Source organism: Erithacus rubecula (assembly GCF_903797595.1).
Source record: "Erithacus rubecula genome assembly, chromosome: 5".
In the NCBI taxonomy this organism is placed as follows: domain Eukaryota; kingdom Metazoa; phylum Chordata; class Aves; order Passeriformes; family Muscicapidae; genus Erithacus; species Erithacus rubecula.
The window spans coordinates 24,935,580-24,950,728 of NC_136687.1; the positions used below are offsets into that span (position 1 = coordinate 24,935,580).

General features: G+C 43.2%; 2 protein-coding genes across 5 annotated transcripts in view; one reads left to right on the top strand and one right to left on the bottom strand.

The window, feature by feature from the left end:
• The window catches only part of SCFD2 (sec1 family domain containing 2), a 187,687-nt gene extending 178,312 nt beyond the window's left edge, over positions 1-9,375 (bottom strand). Inside the window, exons 1-2 of the mRNA XM_079306142.1 lie at positions 8,583-9,375; positions 3,835-4,003 (exon numbers count right to left, since the gene is read on the bottom strand). Coding sequence (XP_079162268.1) covers positions 3,835-4,003; positions 8,583-9,318 — 905 coding nt within the window. The 5' untranslated portion in view covers positions 9,319-9,375. The remainder of the gene's footprint in view (positions 1-3,834; positions 4,004-8,582) is intronic.
• Positions 9,376-12,333: 2,958 nt separating this feature from the next.
• The window catches only part of FIP1L1 (factor interacting with PAPOLA and CPSF1), a 38,553-nt gene continuing 35,737 nt past the window's right edge, over positions 12,334-15,149 (top strand). For 3 of the 4 annotated variants that reach the window (XM_079306144.1, XM_079306143.1, XM_079306145.1), the window contains exons 1-2: positions 12,488-12,713; positions 13,403-13,442. In XM_079306144.1, the coding sequence (XP_079162270.1) occupies positions 12,632-12,713; positions 13,403-13,442 (122 nt within the window). In that variant the 5' untranslated portion in view covers positions 12,488-12,631. Of the gene's footprint in view, positions 12,714-13,402; positions 13,443-15,149 lie in introns of all 4 variants that reach the window. The other variant, XM_079306146.1, reaches the window with a different exon arrangement.

Sequence of the window (15,149 nt, forward strand, 5' to 3'; positions counted from 1 at the left end):
ATAAGCAAATTAAATATTCAGTCTATTCAGCAAAATAGGAGAGCATATGAAAAGTGCTCCTGGCTAACAAAAAAAGCACATTGAAAAAGAGTAAACATAGATATTCCTTCTGTAGCCTATGGAATAAAGATATAAATCTTTACTTCTCACACACCAGAGGCCTGTGACCAGGGTTCAGGCACCTGAACCCTCATTTGAGGTTTCAGGGAGCCATGGAGGCTTCATGTCCTCAGTTCCCAGATCACATGAGGCAGAAAAACCTCCATCAAAATGAGTTAATTACTGACAGCAAGATGCTTCAACATACTAAAAAAGAAAAGATCTTAAAAATACAAGATGAGTGATTTGAGAAACAATGTGGTCAAAATATTATCAAATGTACAGGATGGATTACTGTTAAACACACAGAGCTTGACATTAATCCAAACAGATAACACCTAGAAGCCACTACATGCATGCTTAAAATCAGAAGCTGAAATTTGGAAGAATTCCTCCAAAAACACTCTATGAATTATCAAAATACAAAGACCTGCAAGAGAACTGTAATTAATTTTTTCAAATCACTCCTACCACTAAGCTGTCACTACAATTGCAATTCTATGATGCATCATTTGTTTGAAAGGACAGAGTGGTTACTACCTTTCTGAATCAGACACCAGCAGTTCTGATCAAGAATTGATGTCTTCAACTAAATACTTATGAACTGTTTCCCTTCTGTTAGGTACATCCATCTGTATACAAAATGAGCAAAATATTTTGACACAATTCTGAAGGAGCATAACTCTACTGTCATCCACAGTGGAACAGCAACACATCAGTGACTACAGCAGGACAAACAATTACTCCGTGAGATTTCTGAGGCTAATAAGAAAAAAAAAAAAATCAAGAAGTGTAAAATAGTTCAGGGTTTTTTTTAAGAAATTCCCTTCCTCACAAAGAAAGCACCTTCAAAGTACAGTAATTCAAGCAGCATATGGCATTTACATTTTCATCTAAATCTTTAAAGAAGCCCATTATTTCCTTAGATTTGAGAAAAGAATCCTGCTTTATTTCACCACACCAACCATAAATTATACATTAATTCTGTTTGCTAACTCTGTAACTGAGCCCAGATGTTTCTGCTGGAGTGGCATGCCATAAGAGAAGTTAAATATAGCAAGCTGTATGCAAGGACCAGACTCTCTCTCTCTCTCCCCTCACTACAGCATGCTCAATTACTTGAGAGAAAACAATGAAAACATTTTAAAAGTATTCTGAATATGTGAATCTGAAATGCCACAGTCTGATCACAAAATTTCATGTGAAAAAGCCCCCACACATTTCATTTGGGTGTAACAGAAGTTGCTGGTCCTCTCTCTGGGTAAAGGACTGGCACTTTCACTCACCAGAGTAAACAGAAAATTTACAAGCAGAGGAACACTTCTAGCCATGCAACATTTACAAATACAAATGAAGACTTAAGTTTTCAATTATAAGAAACACTTTAGAGCCAGCTACCAAGGGCAACAACCAAGCTGATGAGGAATTGAGAGCGTTCTGACACAGAAACTTACTGGTGGGAATCTTTAATCCATTCCAGTGCTTCAGAAAAACAACCATTTTACACTAGCAAAAAGATTAATGTTAGCATTTATAAGCCAACACTGAAAATAGTCCTGCTGGAAATGGAATTCAATGGAAATGGAATGGAAATTACCACCTTCAGCCACTGTTATGGTTTCATGCACTCTTCCACTGTCTCATGCTAGTTTGAAAGTGCCTATTTTAAACTAGGAACTATTCCTGATTATATGGCTGGAGAAGAAGTGAAAAACAGGTTGAACATCACAGTGTCACTTGGAGTTTGGAGACTCTTCTAAGGTCCACAACTTCTTCAGTTGTCAACTATGATAACGAGAGATTTTCAGAGGTCATCTTCTCCCTTTGCTGTGCTACAGGGCAAGATTAGGACTGTTTAAAATATTTGCCTGATCTGTTTCTAAAAATTTCCAGTGTAACAGATTCTGTACCATGAGCTTGCAGAGGGAGGGTGTTTTGAAGAAGCTGTTATAGACCAGTGTGTTAATGGCATCACTGCTTTGGTGTACTAGGTGTCAGCTGCTGTCATCCAACCTTGCCACACATCTTATACCCAAATCCTGCTGTTCATTAACCAGCTGTGTCCGTATGAAACTTTGCAAAAGACTTTGAAATGTTAAGATTAACTGCAGTTAAGAGAAGGCACCTTCCCATTAGCCAGCAAATAGGCAAACAAACCTTGATGTATATATATACCACTAACCACCTTAGAACATAGTAAAACTCTTGTCAGCTGTTACTAAAAACATGAATGAAAACATGACTGAAGTCATAATTTAGCCATGGGAAGGCATACCAGCACTGCCTTTAGTCTCCTCAATGCCAACAATGTGAGAAACTGAGTGGTAGCACAGGTCAGCAATCTCAGGGCAGCAAATATCTTTTTTTTTCCCCAGCCCCCACTGACAGAATTTTCTTTATTTCTAATAGCTACTCAAAGTTAGCACAAAAAGCTACCACAAACTTCTGTTATGGACCATGACCTCTTCATTTTGCTGTGTACAGATCTTTAAGGATATCTCACTTCTACTTCAGGAATCAGCAGAAAAGCAAACAGTGAGAAGCAAACCAGAACAAATTTTATTTAAGCTAGTCACCCTGGCAGCAAGTTACAACTGAGTCCACCTCTATAAGGAAACGTTTCCTCTCCAACTTCTATGGAAGAAGAGAGGTATGCAATACAAAACCTAGAAACTGGACACAGTTACAGCATGTGTGAGAAATGGAAGGTGACAAAGGATCTGGAGGCTCTCAGGAAAATAAAGACCATATGTTGCTAATGGTGGAAATCTGTGAAATCTTTGTAGGGGAAAGGGAAAAAAAGGATACAATGCAGGTGCAAAAATCACAAAACAAGTCAAAAGAGAAGAATAAAAACTATATTAAATAGCCCATCTTGAAAAACAATTTTCTAATACATGAGGAGAGAATTATAGTAAAAGAGAAAGAACCTCTAATCTCCTTTGCCCTGTTTTAATTTCTAGAGCACTGCTGAGAAAAATTTTTCTTGGGGAGTGAAATCAGCACCTGGTATGTTTCCTTGTTTGTGCATAGTAACAGAAGCTCTAAGAAAGTTTTGGTTTGGCCAACTAAATTTAGAAAGTGAAACATCAAATCTGATGCACTTTGCTTGTAAAGTCTTAGCAACACATTATACATAGCTAAGCATAATTGTTTGAAGTTACTGCTATTAGATTGTTCTTGTTTAAGCAAAGATCAGATCCTATGAAGCTGTCTGTATACCTAAATTTGTGCCTATTATCCTTCTCCACAGGTACTGCTTGAAAACAGGGATAAAACCTTAAATTAACAGGTACTCCAACAAAAATTCAGCATCCAGCTAACTTTATAAATAGGCTTATGGGAAAAGGAAGTCACCATTGAGATCTATCTGTTGGCATGACCTATTACTTATGCAGAAAAAGAAATGCCACAAGGAGAATTCTTGGTGTTAATCTGTACTGATTTCAGTGACAGTAATCTACAGCAATTTAAACAACCCAAATCCAAAAGGTCTTGATACTCTTCCACTTTTGCAAGTCTTATCTGCCCTACTTACTTAATGCACACATATAGACTATTACATTCCAGCAGAATTAGGACCAGATGGGGTTTTGTTGTAAGAATGACTGTTTTCTTTTGTTTATTTTAAAGACTTGTTCCCAGTTCATTTTTTCAGAGAGATAACAAACATATTCAACATTAAAAAAAAATTTAGGAAAAAAAAAAAAAAAGAAAGAAGAAAAGAATGTTTACTTTGGTTGTGCTAAGCAGCCAGGTGCTATAATACTGCAAGTTTCATCTGTAGTCTGTAGTGCTGTAAGTTCCACCATGTTAACCATCACATCAGTCTTGTGGCCAGGAAGTTTCGGAAGCACAGAAAGAATCTTCTCTGCAAGATTGTCACCATGATGACCAACTGCTCCTGAGCAAAATGAAAGAAAAAAAAGACCCAAAAACTATCAGATGCATAACTAGAAAAACAAACACAAGGAATTAAAAAGAAAATAACCACATGGTTTGGGGAGAAAGACACTGGTACTCTAACATCAAAACCACATTTAGCTTTCCAAAATTATTTTTCTATAAAAGTACAACTGACTTCTAGAATGTGCAAGCTTAAAAGCACTTACAACATTTCAGAAAGATTCATTTAAAAAGCACAAATTAGACTTAGTTTTACAGCTGTTGTATATTCACTGATTTTATACTTAGACATGAAAAACATTTTTCTTTGCCTAAGGAAGTTGTTAAATAATATGTGCAATGGTTATTGAAAAAAGCAAGCAAATATTTATATATGCACTCACATGCACACTATACTTTCCTACATAAACTAATAGGGCTATGCTCAAAAGGACTATATATAAAATTGCATAAATAGCTACCCAGACAGGTCAACTTTAATATTAAAAAAAACCAATTACCAATGGCATGCCACAATCAAAATCATCATTTTATATGAACTGAGGGCAGCTCAGGTGAAACAAACATTAAATAACTAAACCAACCCAAGTTATAAAGTATGAAATGTCAATTTGACCATACTCCAAGAGAAACTTTGAACTCCAGCTGGCATGCTTTCTTAAATTTTCCTGATTTCAAACACACATGCTTTTCTTTCCATTCATGAACTCAACACAGGCTCTACAACCAACTTAAAAATACTGGGGTTGTGAGCCAAGTCAAAGCAGAAAAACATGACACATACTACAGATAAAGTCAAGAGAGAGGGACCAGAAACCTTATTGCCTTTAGGTCAGGAACAAGTCAAAGGGATTTGTAGTCTGCCACTCAAGCTATAGCTCAGCCATCAAAAACAGGGCTGGACAGCAGTGCTGACCTTAGTTGTGTGATCCTAGCTTTAATCAGAAAAATGGGAACTTTTGAAGCACCACTGAGAGGCAGGAAAACGTTCTCTTCAAGCTATGCTCCCACTCCATGTAAGTCAGACTGTGTGGCAGCTATCTGATCTTACATGTATCATCATTTCCAAAGACAGAGAAGATCTGTTTCAACAGTTGAATTAGCTTCATATGTTCCTTAAATCCAAACAAGACCCTTCCATCAAGTACATTGCTGAAGTCAGATTATTAAGTGCTCTTGGACAGCAGAAGCAGAAGACTGTCTCCAGCAATTCTATAGCAGCCAGGTATCCAGGCTGTAAGCCATGGTTTTCCATGGTTTATCCACTATTTTGTATTGCAAAAGAAGTTGAAAAGAGAAGCAAGGATGAAAAAGGAAAAGTGAAGTCAAACTCTGTGCTGGCAATGCTTTTATCCACAGAAAGCAATGAAGGCACATGTGTCCAGCATGAGGTTGTACTGCAATGTGGGCATCCGCCCACTCCAGCTGATTTATTACCCATTTGTTTCACCAAGACTGCAACAATTACAGAATGACAGCAACTTTCTTCTCTACCATTCCCAGCCAGAGTTAGACCAGTGAAGTACAGATGAAATGAGCTGGGTTGTCTTTGCAACTCCCTGAGATATCTTGTTCTCCAAAATCCCTACATTCTTCTTATTAGATCAGTCACCTGTAAGGCACACTAAAGTTGCACAGGGAAAATCTGGGTAATCTTCTGAACCTCGACCCCGTGTACTGGAAGAAACATCTGTCTCTCCACACATGCTGCATGCAAGCAGCACTTACCTAGACAAAACACTTGGCTAAACAAGAAACACCTCAAATGCAAATAAACTCACATTAATTATTAACATCCCTCCTTTCTTCTTGGCATAGGGGGAAGACACAGAGTGAGTACTCAAGCTGCATCCATGAACAGCCAGTGCCATCTCTTCCCCAGAGCTGTTAATTCTTGGAGGTTTCCACTGGTCCACTGGTGCTACTGGCTTTTGCCATGCCTCATCAAATCAATCACAAAACATCTGCTGGAGGTTTTAAAAGTCACTGTCAGTCCAATCAACTGCATAAATCATCCAAGCCTGAAAAGATTGTTAAACTTCACAAGATTAGGACAGGAAATCACAGGAAGTCACTTTAAAACTGCACTGACTTGAGCAGAGTGCATGGGACTAGTTTTGATCCTCTCGTCACTTCTGAGGACAGTCAACGACTGCTCAGCAGCTTCTCATGAGCAACAGTGTTCAAGGCTCAGGTGATTGTTTTGAATGTTGCCCTAGTAAAGACAGATTGAGCATTGATGTGACAAGAAGTTATCTGACCACTGCAAAATTGGACTTTTCATGCCAGGCTTTCAGGATATAAGAACGCTTATGCATCATGCTGTCCTAATTTCACTTTATCTTTGCATTGAAACTTACAAACTGAAAGAGGTGACATTTGATACAAGCTGTAGCTGACACAATTTGCAAAGTCAACCAACCAATTCTTTAACAGCAGTCAGGAGCTCACTAATCACACCCCCTGCTTGCCCTGTGTATTTTTTACTGTACAATTTTTAGCAAACAAATGAAACAAATCTCTGTGAGGCACTAATTTCAGGTTCATGTAGAGCTTTGTCTTTGAAACACACTAGATTTCTCTTCCTTCAGTTTGCATTGCATTTGACAGCATGAGTATCATGTCCAAAGCACAGGAATATGAAATTACCAGTGAATTCTGGAGACATTTGTTGGTAACAAAACAATGGTTGCATGCAGGGATCTTAATTTCATTTATGGATACTGAGAATAGAATCCTAAAAAACCAAGTCTTGTAACTTCTCATCCTTACTCAGTAAGCTTTGATGTTTCCTTCCAATGCTGCTCACTACAGCCCTGATGTTATCTCCAAAAAACCTTCTCCTACTGAAGTACAAGATTGCACACTTCCCTTTCCAGGTTTAAGCTGGTACCAATTATGTCTGCTCATATCTCCTCAAGAGTCCCCTTGTCAGGCAGCTCCCTGTCATCCCACATCTGGTTATTTTTCCTGGTTTTATTCTTTCTCACTATCTGAGTGGGTAAATAAATTATTTACCTATTCTCATCCCAAACCAAAACTCTTCTCACAATTTCAAGGCTTCTTATCCAAGTCCACTTTCAGTCTTCTGATCAATCTTCCTCAGCACAGCATTAACTGACTGGATCCATAGCTGCTCTTTAGTACATTTTTGACAGCTATGAAACCTACAGCACTTCAAGGATACACAATGGGCATAATTATGGGAGGGAAAAAAATACAGAGGAAAATTCAGAAACAGACGAGCTGCAGAGTGCAACACTGTGCCAAGTACTTGCTACATGACATGTGATGATAAAAAATTATGAACTGAATTACTGACTACAAACAACACCAAATCCACACTTGGTGCATGCCAGCAGGAGGTATGTATGATGGGGATAGCAAATGTAGTCATTCCTATATCAATACACATATGTACAGAAACACCTTCAGGCATATACATACGGCTAAGGGTTACACAGAGATGTGTATCTGCTTAGACAGATAGAAAGGTAAGAGTGACAAGTAGATACAGTGGATACTTCACAGCAATCTGTAAGGCTGAGTCTTAAACATGCAGACTATTTCCTTCACGCCTCAAGGTGGCACACAGGCAAAGTTAAGGTTTCTAGTTTGCAGCAAAACAGAAGTGCTAGAAACAAACCTTTGGATTTCCAGCACAGCCTTCTGCTTTACTCTTCATTTCTATGATCCACTGGGATACAAGGGTGTGCAAGTAACCATCATGGCCATGGGGTTAAACATTCTCCCATTGTTGCCAGATGAAGAACTGTTTGCACACCTGGTAGCTTAATATAATTATTACTCTTCAAACCACTAGCCTATGGAATCAAACTGCACACTGCTTATTCCATAAGATCACGTTAAACACAAACCAAGAAGAACAGGAGAGTAACCAGCTCAGTTATGCCAACTTTTCTCCTAATCTGGAAAGCAGGACCAGTTCATTGGGTGGTTAAGTACGACTTCGGGGTCACTGACCACCAGGAACCATCATTTAACCAAACAATTTGAACTATTTCTGCATGAAACGATGCACCTGGCACTAGGGACATTGACACACTTTTCCAAACCACTTGATAATGTGAGTAATGGATGATCTATCTGGATGCTTGAGAGCAGAGACTTTTAATCCAGGAAGCACGAAACTGACAAAAGACAACAGTATACATATCCCACATGGCACTAGCTGTTTTGGAACAGAAAGGAGGACATTGGGTATCACCACCCAAATTCTGGAACACCAAGTTTTCCTACTGGAGCAGGATGATGTGGAACTTACAGTAACTACTACTTTGAACCAGCCATTTTTCTCCAACCTTCAGAAGAAGCCCAGAGTTCTACCACGACTGCCCAGTAACCTCTGAATAAGTGTATTCTAGCAGACCAGATCTCAAGAGCAACCCCACCCAGGGCCCGGAACTGGAACTATACACCGATGGGAGGAGCACGGTACAAAGTGGAATATGGGATTCTGGACCAGGTTACCGGGGTTCCCATCATCTGACACCCTCCCAGTTGGGTGGGTATGGGCTCCCTGTAATGACAGCCCACACCAGCTGAGGTCTTCTTACCAGCGAGGTCCAATGTCCTGTCCACGAAGATAACAGAGGCCTTGTTGGTAGCTGTCCTCCTCCTGTTTCTGGCTGGAGCGTAGCTTGCCAGTTCAGCGGCGACCACCCTGCTAAGGGCCCCCACAGCGAAGCTCTCCTCCCGCAGGCCCAGGGCGGTGAAGAGAGAGTCGAGGTCACTCACCAGGGCCCGCACCGCCGTCCTGAGCTCGGCGGGCAGCGCGCTCAGCCCGACCTCTGTGGGGCCGGGGCCGCCGGGGCCGCTCGGCGGCGGGAGGAGCGCTGCCAGGGCGGGCAGCAGGCACAGCTCGGCCGAGACGGGCGCCAGGAGCGGCGGGCCCCGCAGCACCACCTCGGCACAGCCGCCCTCGTCCATCCACCGCCGCAAGGTCTCCTCCAGCTCGGCCGCCCCGCCGCCCTCCGCCGCGTCGCCGCACACGAGCACGCAGTGCCGCACGGCGCGCCGCTCCAGCACGCCGCGCACCGCGGCCGCCGCGCCGCCCCGCAGCGTCCCGCTCACCACGAACACGACGCAGGCCGTCCCCGCCGGGACCGCCGCCTCGGCGGACAGCGCGCTGACAGCCAGCGCCCCGGCCGCCAGCAGTTCGCCCGCCCCGCCGGCCCAGTGCAGCGCCTCGGCGGAGGGCGCGTCCATGAGGATGGCGGCGCGCTGCGCCCGGGCCAGCGCGGGCTCCCAGGCTCGGCGGCTCAGCTGCCGCAGCACCTCCGGCACCGCCATGGCGGTGACAGCCACAACACGCCGCACGTGCCGGGCGCGCCGCCGGCGCTGCGCGATGACGTGTCGGGCGCGGGTTGGCTGCGGGCGGGCGGGGCGGGGCCCCGGGTGTGGCGGGGACACGCAACCGCTTCCCCGGCACTTGAAACGTACAGCGCCCGAGAGGCGGAACCTTCAACACTGCTCCCTGCCCTGGGATTGTGTATTTCTTGTTAGTGTCACAAATGCTTTGGTGAATGAGCTGGCAACACAGTGCTCTTGCTCAGGAAATGCGACTTTTCTCTATATAGTTAGAGACGTTCAAAGCTAACGAGAAACAAACGCCAAAACAAGCATCTACTGTTTCTTGTCCCCAGAGAATGGATGGCTCTCTTGCAAATCTGTGTTCTATGCTTTATTCACTAGGGCAGCCTCCTTGTACACAGCGAGGAAGGTACCTTTTCTGACAGCAGGATTATCAGCATTAATAAAGAGATAAAATACTTAATTAGTCCAGCCTCCATCTTAACTGGTGTTCTTAGGTCTCTTACAGATTCACCTGTTTTCAGAACACTGAAAAACATGACTAATGCCACATTCGAATTTCCAGTAATTAAATCAGATCCTTTCCTTTTAGTATTCTCCATTGACATTCCTACTCATCCTACTCAGATGCATTCTTCCTTATCTTTGTGCTGTTCTAGCACAAATCTCTTATTTTAACCTTAGGGCATATAGCTTCATGATGCTAGAAAAATACATAAGTTAATACCTTCTTGACTATTTTGATCTGAAAAATGAATGCTAAGAAAGGATGGGGATAGTTAACAACCGGGCCCCTCAGCTTATAAATAAGCAGAATTATCCTCTTCTCAGGCTGAATTACCTCAGAGATTATGTATCTTTGAGTTTTTGCATTATGGTTGAGTGCCACAGACAAGATCTAGATAAATTGTGGCTTGCCCAACAATTTAAAAGGGGTTCTTAACCTTTAAAATCATTAAAATGGAAGAGGGGGGCTGAGCTCTTTTAAAAGGTTGAGAGGCTTTTCAGATATTATTGTCAAAACATCAGATGCTTTCTTAAGAAAGGAAATAGTTTTTTTACTTATTAATATTGTATAGATTGCAATTAGGTTCTGCATATGTCAATGTTGAAAAAAAGAAAAATTACTTGTCAGGAGACAAAATAAAGTTAGTCAGTTTAAAGCACAATGGTTAAATCATGAAATAAAATTATCTAAGTAGTTTTTACAGCTTATTTTATCCCCCGTCCAAGGTGAAAACTATTGTATTAGAAGACCTGTACTAAAGGATTCCCATAAACTTGGTATCTTTTTTGTGGGTTTCTGGGGAGTAACCCAAGATGCAGACGGAAATGTAGCTTGCAAAGTTGCGTTGTCTTCAACCTTTCAGTTACTCAAAGCCTTAGAAGAAACAGTTTTTGCAGGCCACGACTGTTCAAAGTGGATTTTTCCATCACTACCAGCTCTGTATGATCTCTCTTTAAAGGTTTGTACAAGGAAAACTGCTTGGAGGATCTGTAACAAAGTATTTTTAAGACCTTTTTTGTTCTTAACCTTCTCTTGGTTTGTTGCATTTTTCTCAAACATGGTTTCCTTCCTTCCTTCCTTCCTTCCTTCCTTCCTTCCTTCCTTCCTCCTTTTCTCAAACATGGTTCTCTTCTCTTCTTTCTTTCTTTCTTTCTTTCTTTCTTTCTTTCTTTCTTTCTTTCTTTCTTTCTTTCTTTCTTTCTTTCTTTCTTTCTTTCTTTCTTTCTTTCTTTCTTTCTTTCTTTCTTTCTTTCTTTCTTTTCTTTCTTTCTTTCTTTCTTTCTTTCTTTCTTTCTTTCTTTCTTTCTTTTTCTTTTTTTCTTTCTTTCTTTTCTTTCTTTCCTTTCGTGTCTGCAGCCAAAGGAAACTATTCTAATTCTGCTGTCGTTAAATGAGAAACAAAACAGGAATGAAAACTCAGACACTGATGTCTATGAAGAGTTATTACGTATACACATTTATATTATGAGCAACAAGTGACTCAAAATGGTGAAAAATGCCTTTGCTGACTCCACAACTATTTGTTTAAAAAATGAAATAGCAAGATGAAAACCTACCCTATTACATCAAATAATTTATTATCTGTGCACAATACTCAGACATTTAATTTTAGGTGGAAAAAAAAAAAAAAAAAGTGTGTTGGTTGCTCACGTAAACTCCAGTGAAATGTCATGCCATATAAGAAACTTTCAACTAAGTTTCTCTATGCAGGCAATTCAAATAAGCTCCCCCCACTGAGAGTTGTGTTTATGTTACAGTCAAGTCCTCCAGTCTGATTTTTCCCAAACTGACCTGCTGTGAAAAAGCAGGTCCCTGTTTTAGTTTTCACATACATCCTGAAACACCATAAGCTCCATCTGTCGAAGCTTGTTTGGACAGTTGTTGGTACTTAAATATTCTAACGCATCTTGCAGTTGTTATCTAGCAAATCACCAGGGAAAATGGCTCACTACTCCCCACCACTTTTAAAACAGAATTAATGGAATTCATAGAAACACTTTGAACACAGAAACACTTTGCAACACTCACTATGAATGTTAAACTCTTACTCTACCTAAAAAAAAAATAAGGAAATTTGTGGAGGAAAAAAAAAAAAAAATGAAGAGTTGTAAAACCTAAAATACTGCATCCGGCTGGGGTATTCCCTGAGCAGAGGGACAGCACCAGCAGAAGCAGCGGCGTGTTTACCCCGCGGTTACGCTCCCGCGGCAGCTGCCAGCAGATGCACGGCACGGGAGTGTAAGCGCGTTTAGCCAAGTCCTGCTCCTGGAAACAGGCAAGGATGTTCTCGAGGAGATCTCCATGCTGCCGGTGATCCCTGCTGAGGGGATGGACGGGCGTCCAGGGACGCAGGAGAGCACAGGGACCACCGAGAGCAGAGGGCAGCGAGAGGAAGGGACGGCAGCGCTGGCAGCGCGCCGCGGGCGAGCGGCGCAGGCACAGCCGCGGTGAGTGCAGCGCACGGCCGGTGCCCGGCGGGAGGGCAGTGCCGGGGCCGGGCCGGGCCGGGCGGGCCGCCCCCCGCAGCCCGTGCCCGGGGCGCCGCGGGGCCGGGCCGGGCCCGCTTCCTGTGCGTGTCACTCGCGGGGGGAGGGGAAGCGCCGGGCGGCGGCGGCGGCGGCGGATCCTCCGCGAGAGGCCGCGTTGGGCGTTCGCAGCCGCCCGCCCGTGCACCGCCTGGCCGCGGCCCGGGGCGGCGGGGGAGCGCGGGGGCGGCGCGGCGGGGCGGCCCGGCGGCGGGAGGCGCTGCCGGGGCCTGGCCCGCGCGTCCCGCGGGAGGCGGCCATGTCTACCGGCGAGGCGGAGCGGCTGTCGGCGGACGCCGATGGGGCCGCCGGGGACGAGGAGGAGGAGTGGCTCTATGGCGGTACGGACCTTCCCCGACCCCCGTGCCCAGCCCGCCTCTCCAGCGGGTCCGGCCCGGCGCCGCCGCGGCGGGGGGGCCGCGCGGGGGTGCGCAGGCCGCGGCGTGCGCCGCCTGACCGGGCCGCTGGAGCGGGTCCGCCGGTCCCGCCGCCCCCGGGGCTGCGCTGCCCCCTCTCTCCTCCCGGCCGGCCTCCCGGTGGCCGCGGCTGCCGGCCCCTTCCCCTCCCCGGTCTCCGCTGCCGGTGCCGCGGGCCCTCGGCCCGGGCCGCGCAGGCCGAGGCGTGCTGGGCCTCAGCAGCGAGAGCCCCGCGTGGTGTCCCTGCCCCATAGGCATCCCTGGGGGACCGAGCTCTCCCTGGTGCTCTCCTGCCCGAGCTCCCGGCTCTGAAGTACTGAAACAGACTTAATCTTTTATGTATTACCTTTAAAATAAACTTTAGGGTCCATCCTTACGTTCAGATATTAATGAAGCATATAAACTAAACCTTGCCCATGTGGTGGACCTGTCAATGTAGAGCACTGTGAGCGCTCAGGGGTCTGGTCGACTGATTTCATCATTGAAATGTTGCAAATGTGTCTTAATAGTATTCTGAAGACTTGCCTAATATTCTACATGTCGAGATAAGCTGTTATAGTTGATACTCTAGGGATTTTATTCTTAAATATTGTGTTTCTTTTCCCTTATGGTAGATGAAAATGAAGCAGAGAGACCAGAGGAAGAAAAATCTAGGTGAGTATCCTGACAACTGGAAGCCCTGTAGCATGGCTACACAAAACCTATGTTCGCTACATTCTTTTTCCCAGCTGCTTGAAAACTGGTAGTACTGAACACACTCTGGTGTCTTTGAAAATATCCTTAAGATAGTATGTTTGGACTTTGCTTTTCTGTGAAATAGCTGTACCTGCGAAATTAGGTCATTTAGGTATGAAAGTTACTTTACAGCAATAACCCCTCACAAAATGCCAACAGGTCTTTTACTTTTGTAATCATTGTGCTTTGTAGTCTTAATGATGGATCAAGATTTGTTTGAGATAATTTAGCAATTAAAAAATATCCTATCTCCCAAGAGTTTGCTGTGTAGTTACGAAAACAGAAATACGAGGAAGCTGTGGAAGATTATTGGGTAGTTTGATGTACAGATCGCATCTGATTAGGCTTTCAGGGTTTTACCAGTAAGACAGTAATTGAAAGAAACTTAGAGAAATTAGGAAGGCTTTGGAGTAATTTGAGGGGAGTCTGCTTGAGTTACAAAGAGCTGTAGGAGAGCACAAAGATGCTCCCTTGAAAATCTACGTTAATGGAAATGAATAATGAGGACTGACTGGGAAAGGGAATCAGTCATTTGTGCTGAATGAAGGAAATTCTCATAATTGGTAAAATACGGCAATTATTGATTGTCAAGATAAATAAAGGGAAAATCACTATATGAAAACATACATTGTTATTTTCTATAGCTATTTCCAGGTTTTTTTTCAGTGAGAACTCTTGCACTTTGTTAGCCTTGGTGCACTGCTTGCTCAGTTGCTCTTTTGAACTCATGTCAACTTTTGACAAGCACCACAGAATAATAAAGCAGGAATGACTCCCACCACATGACTACTTTTGATATCATTGTGAAACAGCTACTAGATGTAATTATTTGATTCCCATTACTTCTGGTATGAGAAGTATGAGAAACAGAGTTGTTTTGTCACATAACAGGTTTTTAGACCTCTATTGCATTTGTACTGAATCCTGTCTCTTCCAGGACAAAGAATTCTAGCTATTCATTTGGTTTTTTTAAGAAGCTATTCCTTATCAGTTGATTCCTTATGTTCAGTTAACCTTTTCTTGACCTGGTATCTTTGCCAGTATTGCTGTTATTTAAGAAAATTACTTGCATGGAATGATCTTTAGAAATGGTGTACTCCAGTTTTTGGTCAATAGTGTCTCACTTGGCATTTGGTTGTCTCAATGTAGAGATTTGGACAAAAAGCATAACAAATATTAACTTACGCATCTTGGGAATTGTGTTTTGAACTGTGGAAGTATGGGGACAGTTCAGCTGTTAAAAGTCTTGGTCTCTGGCCTCTCAGTTTTGGCATTGTTTATATAAACAAGAAATGGTGAGGTGTTATTCAAGTTCTAGTCTGTCATTTTACCAGGTAATGAAGTGAAATGATCATGCTTGAATACTGAGGCAATATTGAGTGCAACACTCATGGGTGTGTTGCCAACCGAGTATGGGGTTAGAATAATTCTATTCAATGAAAATTGATAATTGCACAGTCTGTTTCAGAAATACCCTCTCAGTGAAAGCATATTGTTTCTAGATGGCTCCCTGCTCCCAGCATCCTAGCAGCTAATGGGTCTGTGGAAGTTAAAATATTGCTGTGTAGGAAATAGCAATAGTTTGGCCCAGTGAGACAGCTCATTTGCATGGATGTCACAGTACTC